Source organism: Diorhabda carinulata, chromosome 9 (genome assembly GCF_026250575.1).
Source record: "Diorhabda carinulata isolate Delta chromosome 9, icDioCari1.1, whole genome shotgun sequence".
Lineage (NCBI taxonomy): Eukaryota > Metazoa > Arthropoda > Insecta > Coleoptera > Chrysomelidae > Diorhabda > Diorhabda carinulata.
Genome location: NC_079468.1, coordinates 17393030 through 17405617, shown reverse-complemented (window position 1 = coordinate 17405617; position 12588 = coordinate 17393030). Strand labels below are relative to the sequence as shown.

The 12588-nt window shown below is 29.9% G+C and overlaps 2 protein-coding genes across 3 annotated transcripts; one reads left to right on the top strand and one right to left on the bottom strand.

Moving 5' to 3' along the window:
- Positions 1-447: 447 nt before the first annotated feature.
- LOC130897895 (U6 snRNA-associated Sm-like protein LSm5) lies at positions 448-1524 on the top strand. The gene is made up of 3 exons (XM_057806843.1): positions 448-576; positions 631-827; positions 1417-1524. Exons 1-3 carry the CDS (start codon positions 534-536, stop codon positions 1444-1446), a joined length of 270 nt encoding a protein of 89 aa, XP_057662826.1. The 5' UTR covers positions 448-533; the 3' UTR covers positions 1447-1524.
- Positions 1525-3354: 1830 nt separating this feature from the next.
- Positions 3355-12188, bottom strand: LOC130897907 (PR domain zinc finger protein 5-like). Of its 2 annotated transcripts, none has more exons than XM_057806858.1 (5): positions 12025-12188; positions 11297-11351; positions 10322-10635; positions 7891-8388; positions 3355-6750 (listed from the first exon to the last, which is right to left on the bottom strand). In XM_057806858.1, the coding sequence occupies exons 2-5, from the start codon at positions 11340-11342 to the stop codon at positions 6448-6450; spliced, it is 1161 nt and encodes a 386-aa protein (XP_057662841.1). In that variant the 5' UTR covers positions 11343-11351; positions 12025-12188; the 3' UTR covers positions 3355-6447. The 2 variants fall into 2 exon arrangements, with proteins under 2 accessions (XP_057662841.1, XP_057662843.1); XM_057806860.1 differs by having other exon boundaries at positions 3355-6722; positions 12025-12165.
- Positions 12189-12588: the final 400 nt, after the last annotated feature.

Here is a 12588-nt window from a genome sequence, read left to right as displayed (position 1 = left end):
TACCATCATCTAGTAACGCGCATTGACGAGCGTGGCTATTTCACATTCATTCCTGTATTTGCCAAAGTGTACACTTTTTCATATACACAAATTATTCTCCTTACCTCTACCCTCCACACTTTTAACTAATAAAATTTATTTTTATTAATTTTGGTCCAGCAACCTCGACTTTCTCAAACAAAATTGTTTTTCTCTTGATCAGTACCTCTCATCTCATTTAGTAAAATGCAGTACGTTCCTTAATATTTCCGATTTTCCAAAATACTTCCACGCGCTCTTTTGTAAACATAAGAGAAGATGGAAACGAAAGTTGCATAAATTATTGAAATGAAAATTGGCATCATAAATGTGGAGCAATGAGAAATCTGTCGGATTATCGTACCGGTCAAAAACGGGTTTAAGGAACGCCGGCCTTTGTCAAATGTTATATTTCTTTTGAACCCATCACTTGTCACAAGTCACAACTGTCAATAATTAACACAATTTTTCTGTACATTCAAATTTTATAAAATATAAAATTTATTCTATTCAAAATGAGTACTATGCCGGTTACAACTTCAACACTGTTACCATTAGGTAAAAATCAGGTATTTTCAAAATATACTGCATATCTAAATTTGGTGATTTTAGAATTGGTTGACAAATGTATAGGATCAAGAATTCATATAATTATGAAAAATGACAAAGAAATCGTTGGAACTCTATTAGGATTTGATGATTTTGTCAATATGTTATTAGATGATGTTACAGAGTATGAAAATACACCGGAGGGAAGGCGAATAACGAAACTTGATGAAATATTACTTAACGGAAATAACATAACTATGGTAAGAAATTGCAATGAAACGTATTAAATAGCATAATATTTTGTCTCTCAAAATAACTATTTATCATTTTTAGCGTATCTGTGATGACTTTCTTGAGTAAAATCATCTTAACATTTTCTCAAAATTAAGTTTATATGTAATGTAATGCTGGAATTAAATATTGAGTCAGACACTTAGCAATTCAGCCATTGTGTCTGGGCTCTATAAATGAAAATTCATGGGATGGAGACTACTTTATGTATTAAGGGAAGGAATTTACATATATGTATTTCCTTGATTTAATATGTTCTCTTGTGCTCCTTCTCAGGATGTTCCCCCTAGAGTTTTCTCCTCACCTTTGCATTTTGTGTGAAGCCATTTTCTTGAGGTGCTTTGCCATTATATCAGTGACCAGTAATAAACACAATGATCAGACTTGACTGATTTCTTTCAAATTGGGTGACTGTTTCTCAGTATCTTGGATGGTTCTTTGAAGAGGGTTTTGTTGTGCTTGTAATGTTACTGAAACCTTCACTTTCATAATGGCAATTTGCATACCAATTGAGAAGAAAAGATACAACTATGTATTAAAGATATTTATTTGTTGCAGCTTGTACCAGGTGGAGATATGCCAGAGTAATTTATGCAAAAGTGAATTAATTTCAAATATTTTTTATAAGAACAACTTTTAAAAATAAATAGATTTGTAAGCTATAAATCTTTGTTTCACTTACTTAAATGCAACTGAAAATTAAGTATTAGATCAATTGAGCCTCAATTAATGTCAAAGATTTTTTTCATTTGAAAAATTGGGTTTATAGTTGATTATACTGTGATTAGTTCTAAAACTAGGTTTATGCAAATAAAATACCACATATATTGAGACAGTTTTGATTGTTATTTGTGTATTTTATAAACTACTATAAATATCTGAACTACTGAATCAGCAACATGAGAATTATGGTTTTTCTCAATAAAAAACAGTTTGTGAAAACAACAGATAATATAAAATACTACACTGAAGAAAAGTTACAAAATACAAATCAATTACACAACATTTATCTTGAACTGAAGTCATACAATAATATAAAATAGGAGTACCTATATATAATAAATTAACTGCTGGTTCTAAGATTGATTATTTTATAAAAACAGCAATTTCCAGGTCTTCACCGCAATTGGAATAATGTAATACATACTATTAATATCATCATAGTGTTGCTAATAAATTAATTCAAATCATGCATTTTTTGTCAATTAATTCTAATTTACCAAATCTATGCGAAGATTATATTATTTATTTTCCAATTTTTTTTAAATTTAAAACATACAAATTATATGTTAAAATGATTAATCATGTAAATAGTACAAATAAATGTTTTGCATGTGTTGTTCACCATGTTTTTTCAAAGAGCGACACTAAATGCTTAAAATTTCTTGTAGTTGACCATACTAAGAACTTTTATTATCTACACTTGTAACATGGTATTCGGCTTGTTATGTTTTTCTTAAAACATTTTGAATAATCCTTTGTTCATGTATTGTGGCACAGTAGTCACTTCTTATGTAGTAGTTATGAAAAAATATTTTAAATAAAGTTGATTAAGAATGTAGCCATTTTCAAATTATAAATATAAATACTAATTGTGAAACTAAGTTTTCTTCATATTAGTTCGGGATTGGGAGATAGGAAGATCTAGATTTGAAGCCTTCGGTCTATAGAATATATTTAGATGAAGACAAGTAGAATTTTTTTATTTTTGTAGTTATTTTGAGAGATTACTGTTGAATTTATTAAGAAAAAATAGCAGAATTCTTAAAATTTTAGGTTTTATTAAATCATATAAGAAAGAATGCATATATTGTGATGTATGTGATTTAGGATGTCATTTGAATTTAAACCCAAAGGATCCTTTTTTGTTGTGTAACTGTGGGATGTGTTTATACCTGATCTATTAATCTCACTCTATTATCAAAATTCAGGATGTGGGATGGTTCTAGCTGCCAAAGATCTTCATTTTATATTATATACACCCCCAGTTGTACTGCTGTGGAGAGAATATGTATAGAATTTACATGTTGCATCCTTTGCTTAATCTAGCATCTTCAGGTTTCCATTGAGGCAGTAATGCCCCAATGAGACTCATGTTAGTATTCGGAGATTTTTTCTTAGTTTGATACATTCTTCTTTGGTTATAGTTTGCCTGGAGTATTTTTGCCTGTTTCAGCTTCTATAGATTATTCCAGTAACTGATTTTTCCTATCTACAATCTTCTCTATTATTTTGAAGCGGATTACATAAAAGGATTTAGGTCCTACAAAGGTTTATCTGCAATAATATGGTCTATTATCTACTCCAGTGTGTCCTGAAACCCAATGGAGGGTAACTTTATTCTATTTGTCTGGCTCTTTAAACTTGTCCAGGCAACCCTAAACCAGCTTGGATCTTATGACATTGGAGTTTAGCACTTAAAAGCTATATGACAATTTGTGTTAATTTTTTTTCTAAGTTTAAAGGGCATTAGGAATAGAGGTAAGTAAACAAATATTTATATAAACATTTTATTCCATATAAATTTGTATTTAAAACAATTCATACATCTCAAACTATAATAACAAACATTTGTACATTTTAAGCTTGGCCTTCATGCTGTAAAAATCATAATAGTGGTGATAATTCACATTTTTCACATATATTCTAACATAAATTAGAACAAATATTTAATATATACAAAATACACATATTATTTAACGCCTTAGGCCCTCCTGGAATTTTGGAAAAACCGATTTTTATTTTTTCATTTTAAATGGAAAAAAATTTTTATGTCCTGACTAGTCTTTGATGAGTTTAGACTCAATACTTCTGTGACATCTCATTTTTTTTCTATGAGTCAACTTGTTATTCACAATTATCTGACGTTTTTTTTGGTTTTCACTTTTTTAGAAGTGTACCATTTGGCCAAAAATCAATACATCGCAAAAATCCTACACACTTCTATAGCAGTTATTATAGATAATCAAAAAAGTTCCTTGGCTCATTACGATTTAAAAAATTACAGGAGCTTCACAGTAGCCATTTTGAGATAAATACCTTCAAAAAAAATTACTGTAAACAGTCACTGATATGTAGAATAAAATCATGTTTCTGTTATCTCGATTTATTCTGTAGTATTTCTGAAAAAAAAGCTTCAAAAAGCCTATTTTTTTTGGTCTCTAGGGTGGTCTAAAGCATTAAAATGCAAAAATTGACACTAATAAAGAGACTTGAAAAATTTATTATTTCTGTAAAAATGTAATTCATCATTTCTGTGATCAGTTTGCTCTGAACATTGGTGGAGGCAAGTCCTAAATGACCCAAAACACTCATCAGAATAGAAATCTTTTTGTCATGATGTGTTCTGCTGCAATAGTCTCGGCACAATTTATAATGTCTAACTAAATGAAAAATTAGCTTTTCAGCACCAATGATTTTTTACAACAGCCACATTTAGGTATGTTACATCCCATCGACAAAGATAATTTCAATAATTAAATGTAGTAGTGGAGGATGAATTACTATTTAAAAAAAGTTACATAATTGAAAAACTCTATAAATCCAGTACTTGACAGAACGAATTACTTCATTAAACATAAGAAATACCAAATCAAAACAACAAACGCATTAACGAAATATACAGATACCACATGTGAAATCTATGAAAATACCACATGTTGTCTAAACAATATTTAGTACATCATGAAAATCATAATTGCAAATTGAAATATTGTATCAATAAGACAATATCAAAACATGCAGCCCATAATATTTTATATAATACTATCTACTTTTATCAAAAATCTAAGTCGATGATATGACATTATATAATTTGGAAACTAGAAAAATGTAACAGAACTGACAAATACAATATTTGTAGTTATCCTCGGCTTACGTACACTTTCGAATAAAAATGAAAAAATAACAGCTAAGTTTTTTTTGACTCAATTTTGTTGCCAGAAAGTGAGCTGTGGCTATTATATTGATAGGAAAATGCTTCTCTAAAGAACAAGTGACACAATATTCGATTTTTAGAGAATCAGGAAGGTTTGAAGAGAAGGAAGGACACCAAAGGTCACGATGTATTACTGATACAAATCAAGACTATTTTTTCATCATTGGCGCTAAGACAAAGGTTTATTATGCCTAGATGCTTCTTTAAAACTTTGTGTATTACTGTCAACAAGAAATATTCAAGGATACAATGGGGGTAAGATTAAGATGTCTACAAGTAAATTGCTGTTAACCTCCAGTACATCCAAGAACACTAAAACAATTTTTTAGAGTTTATTTGGACTGGAGGTTGATTTTATATAATTTTCCCGGATGAGTCTAGATTTTGCCTATTCGGCCATTATTGATGTGTCCCAGTATACAGAAGAGACAACAAAAAGTTTGTGCAATGCAATGAAGGTTGGGTATGGCGGTTGATCAGTAATGAATGACCATTAAAGGATCTGTTGTAATTTACAAAAATTGATTTTTTTACATTATTCGTATCCTTTTACTTTCAAAAAACATGTCCTAAAATTTCAAAGCAAAATTCGAGGTAATAAGAAAGTTATAATAGTTTCAGCGCGCACGCGTTTTTTTTGTAACCACGAAAGTTTTTTTTCAATTCTTTGTGCATTCTATTTAATTTGTTATATTTTACCGAAATTTCAGAAAATCGTAAAAAAACTGAAAAAAAACTTGCCGAGATAAAAAGTGAAAAAAGTTAACATATTTTTTTTAACAACCATTTTGTTTTTTTTTTTCAACTTTTAAATCAAAGGTGATCAATTACGATACCTTCCTCATTAAGAAGTTTTTTGATATTTTTGTTTCATATTTACCAAATTCGAGATTATCTTAGCGCAGTGGGAGGCTATCACTTTCGCAGTCTCAACTTTAGCGCCCTCTATAAAATGATGTTGAAGAAAAAACTTTCTAGTAAAAGTATTATCAAAAATTGTAAACAAAAATTTTATATGGAGTTATAATAAAGAAAACGGGAAGAAAAAATATTAAATTATGGGTAATTTTTTACCCTTATGACCGGTACTATTCCCTATAAAGGACCACATTGACATGACGATTATTAAAAAGGCTATCTCAATGCTCGTAGGTACGAGCTGTCTTGGATTCATTTAAATTATGAATAGACCATACTGAAATTCAAAATATGATGTCAAGCTTTGATTGAGGCCAAAGGAAAAAATAAAAAGGAAAATAGACCCTTTTATTGTTTTATTAAATTTTATTTTAAAATCCTTTTGTATGTTTTGTGCTAAATCTCTGTATTTCCTACAACAGTAGTTGGAATAAAAAATTACCTCAATTTAATATTTGTCAATTTACTATTTAACAAGTTTTTTCAATGATACATAATAAATAATCCAATTAGAAAAATCAACTCTTACAAGAAATATTTATCATAACAAGCACAATACTTCTGACCATTTGTTATAAGAATCTACAATGATGAACAATATTTTTTTGTAGATACAATAAGAATGACCATAATTTCATAAACACATTTTTGCATTCCCAACAAAAAAAATTATTCAAATATTTTAGTCGATCAGTTTTTGCATTTTTCTAATTTCCTATTAAAAATTAAATTAATTAATGTCTTTTCACTCTAATAACTTTTCGTTTCCCCAAATTTATACTTTCATTAACTGGGCCAATTACAAACACAGATTTAACGCACTTTTCAATTTTCTTTTCTACTTTCCTCTTACGAGTATGATCCATCCTTATATGAACAGCAATTTCTGAAATTTGAGCAAATGCTCTGTCACATTTACTACAGGCATATGGTAACACATCTATTTTCTGTCTATGAGTATTCTCGTGTTCTTGTAGATCCTCCACTGATGTGAAGTTTGATTTGCATTCTATACATAAAATAAGTTTATGGACTTTCTAAAATAAGTAAACAAACGTCAGAAAATGCAATAAAAGTGGTTACAAAGACTGTTTTTTATAATATTCATATGACCTACTTTTTAGAATGAGAATAGGTTATGTAATATATACAGTAAGATGCCGCTTAAGGCGGGGGATGCGTTCCATCAAAGTAGAAAGTTATGTGAAACAGCGCTAAACGAGGATATCTTAACATGTAAATAAAGAGGTTAGGGCAGTGGTTTCCAGCCTGTGCGGCGCACCCCTAGGGGAACGCGAGACTGTTGCAAGGGGGGCATGCAGCATTCTGGAGTTCTGTGCCAACAGTTGAATGTCCAATGGTCAGGTTTCCTAGATGGAGTGGTTTGTGAATCCTATTATCTTCTTTTTTCTCCTTCTATTTAGCTATCCTTAGCTTGGCTCTGGATATTGTGCAATAACTTCTGTTTGACCATATATAATAATATTAGGCTTCAATTCTTGGGTCAATAACATTTTTAACAATTTCATCAGTAGTAGCAATAGCAACCTCTAGCCCTGGTTCCACTTTTTACAAGTTTATCTGCATTCCAGTTCGCTACCACTTCATAGTGTTCATGTACCCAGAGAAGGATTATTTCAGTGACACGAATCCAGGAGAGTGTCTCGTTGCAGCGCATTTCTACTTTTGATTTTTTTTTTAAGCCTGCTTGGCTATCTGTGTAGATTGATGTGCTACTGTTTTTTCATAACAGTCTATCAACCTTCTGTATTGAAAAAAATTCTGCTTGAAGAAAATTACATCCACTTTTCAGTCTGTACTACTGTATTGTTTCATTTTTTTTACCAAGCAATCTGTGAAGAGTTATTTCTTGATCCTTTGTCAAAGATTTTTCATTCCATTCTTCTCTTGTAGGAATGTTTATCTTCATCCTTTTCTTTTATCCTAAAACTTATGGCTAATAAACTCTAAAATTAATCAGCAAACGCGATTGGGAAGACAGTGGAACAGTTAAGTTTATTATTATTTATTGCGACGCTTTATGGAAACTTCACTGATAAATTGTAATTAAGTACATCAAAGATTTAACATTTTTTTTTCTATTTAAAGAGATGTGAAAGTAAAGTAATGATAAGAAGCTTATTACTATGTAAATTTAAAAATTATATTTGTAGTACCTGGTAATGTTTGGTCAAACCACTTGGATACTGATGGCTAACTCTACATATTTCACAATCGTACAATACATCAAAATCTCCTTTATTGTGCACTTTCCTACGGTGCTCTGTTAGATGTTTTTGTCTGTCAAATCCAGAACCACAAATATCACAAGCTACTGCATGAGTAATATAATGATCTATCATATCATTTCTGTTTTCAAAGAAAAGTTCGCAAACCGGACAACACAGACCCTTAGTTGTAAACTTGGAATTTTTACATCTATATTGGGATACATAATTATAACCCAGATGCATGGTTTCGTAATGAGATTTTAAACAATTAAAACAACCATAACTTTGAGAACACACATCACATGTGAATTTATCTAATGCAGAGTCTTTTTTGGGCGAACAAAGAAGAAACTGTAACCTCCAATCTCTTTCCTCTTCTGACATAAGATCTCTTTTTACTTCTGAGTCTTCATCTTCTTTGTCTACTTGAAGAATTATTGTTTCCTAAAAAATGTATTTTATTACTACATACTAATGTCAATGTTAAGCTTCACTTGTTGGTGTTCTAAATTATATTTAAAATCACAATGAATCTATTATATAAGCTATAATGAAAAAATAAACCAAATTTTTTGTTGGTGGTAAATTGCTGATTCTAGTTTTGTGTTTACTATATTTTTTCTAGAACATAGAAATATCAATGTAAAATCACTAACTTAACTACAATCTAGTAGATTAAATTCAAATTTTTCCAACTAAACTATTACAGAAGATTCCCACCAGCACCTCAGAATAAGGTTTACAAATGGGGAACCATATACTTTCATGCAAGAGCTCCCTGCCACACTGCTCGGTCTGTTAAATATTTTTTTGACAAAAGAAAATATTCCTATGTTGTACTGAATACAATTTTTACACTACCACTACTCCAACACTTACAAGTTTACCTTGAATCTCTGAAGACGATAACTTGGTTATCGAAACGCGCGTTAGACACTGTAATTGTGAGTGTTGGTGTAGTGGTAGTGTAAACAGTGTGTTTGGTCTGAATATCACCAAAGGTTCCAAAAATTCCAACTTTATCCCTATGTTGGATTGACTGGGTGATATCCCAATATGAACCAGATTGGCAATGTGTGGGAGCTGATGAAACAGTGCAATCTTGCATTGATAGCATGCAACTAAATATTGACTTTTACACTCTTTATATACTCAATATAGTGATAATTTGATTTATTTGGTTGGAGATATTTAAGTAAATATTTTGCATATTTAATTTAATACAGTTGTTTTTATATCCCAATGAAATAATAATAAATGTTTCACAAGATTGGTGCTGGATATAAATAACAGAGTGAAGGGCTAATATTTTTAGTGGAATATTTTAATTAACCATTTTTGTATGCAATGTTTATTTGGAAATATATACGAGGCTTGTCCATAAAGTTAGTCTCCCAACGAATTTTCATATTGAAAAATATGTTTATGGCCATTGAATAATACATGTTTGGAAAGACCAGACTACCTCTTCTATCAGCTGTAGTTCAAGTCTGTGCTGTAAGGGGAGTATGACACAGTATTCCATCCAAATCTATACGTCTGTCTTTAAATTCTGTGCACCATTTGTCCACATATTGCATACTTATATACTCATAAACCTCACACAGTTGGGAGTGAATATCCACTAGAGGAGCGTTTTTTGCACCCAAAAAACGAATCACAGAGCGTAATGTGAGAATCAAATGGAAGTTCCATCTTTCACGGCTACCAAAACATGAATGAATGTCATAGACAGCTCGCCGGAGCAGGAGTTGAAAGTTAGGGAGTCAAGCTACAAGCCAATTTCGCCAAATCCCGCCAAATTTTTGGACAACTCATGTATTTAAGATCAATTTTTGCCTCAACAACTCAATAGTTGCATTATTATTATTTGGAGAATAACTGTATCACTGTTAAACTTTTGCATTAGGTTGAAATTTTTTTGTAAAAATTTGTTATTTTGAGAACTATTTTAAGCGAAAAAGATAAATTTGAGTATTTTCATCTTATTCTCGTTAATAAAATATAAATTTTTCAATAATTTGTGATGGATTTCAAAAGTAGAATAAAATGTTTAAACAGCTAGATGGCACTAATTGATGCAGAACAACTAAAATTGCTTTGACCGTTAAAATATAGGTGATGTATCAAATATTTTCTTCAAACTTCTAACAGTAAATGAGTGACACACAATTTACTACCTCTACAGCAACATATAAATACACTGACTGACGCCTGTTTTAATAACTTAATTATTGTCTACAAGGGATTACCAACTGTTATATAATTGTTGAGCAGAAATGGAAATTCTTGATTTTTCTAAAAATAACTGTTACTACTGTTTTTGGAATATTAATGGAATCACTTTATATTAATATAATTTATAACAACAACTTACAATTTCATTTTTATCTTCATTATCATCCATTTCAGTTATGTCAGAAGTGGTAAGATAGAATGGCATTAATGGCTGTATCAAAGTTGAATTATCTTCATTTGTTGGAACTCCCGATACATCTTGAATACTATTCGGCACATCAAATTGTTGAATGTAAACCTGAGTATATTCCTGATCGTTATATTGACCACTTTCTGATTCATCATAAACAAATTCAATGAGTGGTTCTAAGTGAGTAATGGCCTTGGTGTTGAAATCCAATTCACCATTTTGACTTTCTAGACCATGATATTCATGGGGTTTAACCTTATCATCTGATTAAAAATTAAATCATCAAATAATTAGTATTTTTTATTATGGAGTGGTCCAAAATTATGTACATTAATTTCTAGAGCTAAAAGTATGTCTATAAACAATGGTATTTGTAATATAAACTCTTTGGCAGATATTTGATGAAATGTGGTTCTCAATTTTTCCCTTGAATTAGGATAATTATTCCATATCACCATCTAGCCTATCCCTATGAATAAAGGATAGTTTTATTGTTGCAAAAATGTAACCATTACAGTAAAATCGACAAACAAAGATTGAATGAATCAAAAAGTGATATCAATTATTAAAAAAGCACTTTCATTTGAATAGGAAAGTGTATGTAAACAAATTTTAGATTTCTTTGAATACTTCGGTAACTCCAATACTACTCTGTATTTATACAGGATAGAGTGGATAATATATTAAATGAACTATCCTAATGTCATGAAAACATTACCAAAAAACAAACTCTGTAATTAATATGGTTTGGAACCTAAATATGTGATAAAATTAGGTACTTAATTCAATTCCTTTAACAATTATTTCATTAATATTAAGTTTAAAAAGTATGAACATAAAGCAGTACCCTTAGTTTTGAAAGTAATATCAATCCTAGAAATATGTACATAACTACATATCTCCTTTTACATCTTCAATACTAACCTCTACTATTACAACTTTCTCTAAGTTCCTCCAAGGAGTCAGACATTATTGGAACCTAAAAGCAATATCAATATTATTAGAACAATAATTCCTGAAGCCTACATTTGAAGACTGTCCTGCTCAAGTTTAGAGAATAGTCTGCTGTTAATTTAATGTCAATCCAATCAAGATTTATATTTGGAGAATCACAAATGAAAAAAATTTAAAGGTACTATAATTATTCCATATAGAAACAGACCCACAAATAACATCATGTATAGGTTGAGTGAAGATATTAAACCAAACTACAAAACAGATTCAGCATTTAAAAATTAGTAATCAAATTTCCAAATTTGAAGTTAATTAGGAAAACATTTCAATTAGTATTATCAAGAAATTGTGTACATAAAATTCAAACAACTCGAATTAAATAAAATAAACATAAAATATTAAATTTCATCTAAGATAAATATCTGCGAGCTGAATGTCAAAGTTGTAATTTTCCAGATAACTATTTGCCAATTGTAATGTATAAAATAACAAACTTTGAACAGAATTTTTCTTTTTCCTTCTATTTACTTTGTCCGTTTCCAGTTTGATTTTTCAAATAATAACTAACATTCAATTAACTAATTTTTACTAAATTATAACCTATGACCTGTTAAAAAGTATGTAATTGAATTTTTTTAAATACAAAGGAGAAACCGTGATAATGTATACATGCATATTCAATGCAATAACATACTTACCGTTTTTGTTAATATTTACTCAAATCAAAGAAAAGAAATAATCAGGAACCAACTACTTTGATTTCCATATTTTATTTAGAACAATTTCTGTTTGAAAACGTCAAAATCGTAGCGACATGTTATCAAACAACTGTCAAAATTGTCAAAAGCACAGCGTCATTCTTATCTTCTTTACATGAAATTTTCACAAAACTAATCAAGGCTGCTCAGCCTTAGTCGTAGTGATATAAAATTTTGGAGGATTCATCTTTATTTATTTATTATTTTTAGTACATATAAGAGATTTTATTTGTACCAGAGCTCAACAATTAAAAATGAATACACCTTTGGAAAATAGCTCATAATGAACAGATAAATAGAAATAGAGCCTATTGAAATTATGATGCGCCACGTGCTTTCTCTTCAAATGTCTCACATTCCTACCAACACTTTTTTTATTTTCTAAAAATTCTGCTCCTTCTAGTCGATTCATGATATTATGGAGACTGTTCCAATTAATTCATCAAGAAAAACAACATATTTGGTGAATATTTACAGAATTTGGTTTGTAACTTCCGAATAAAA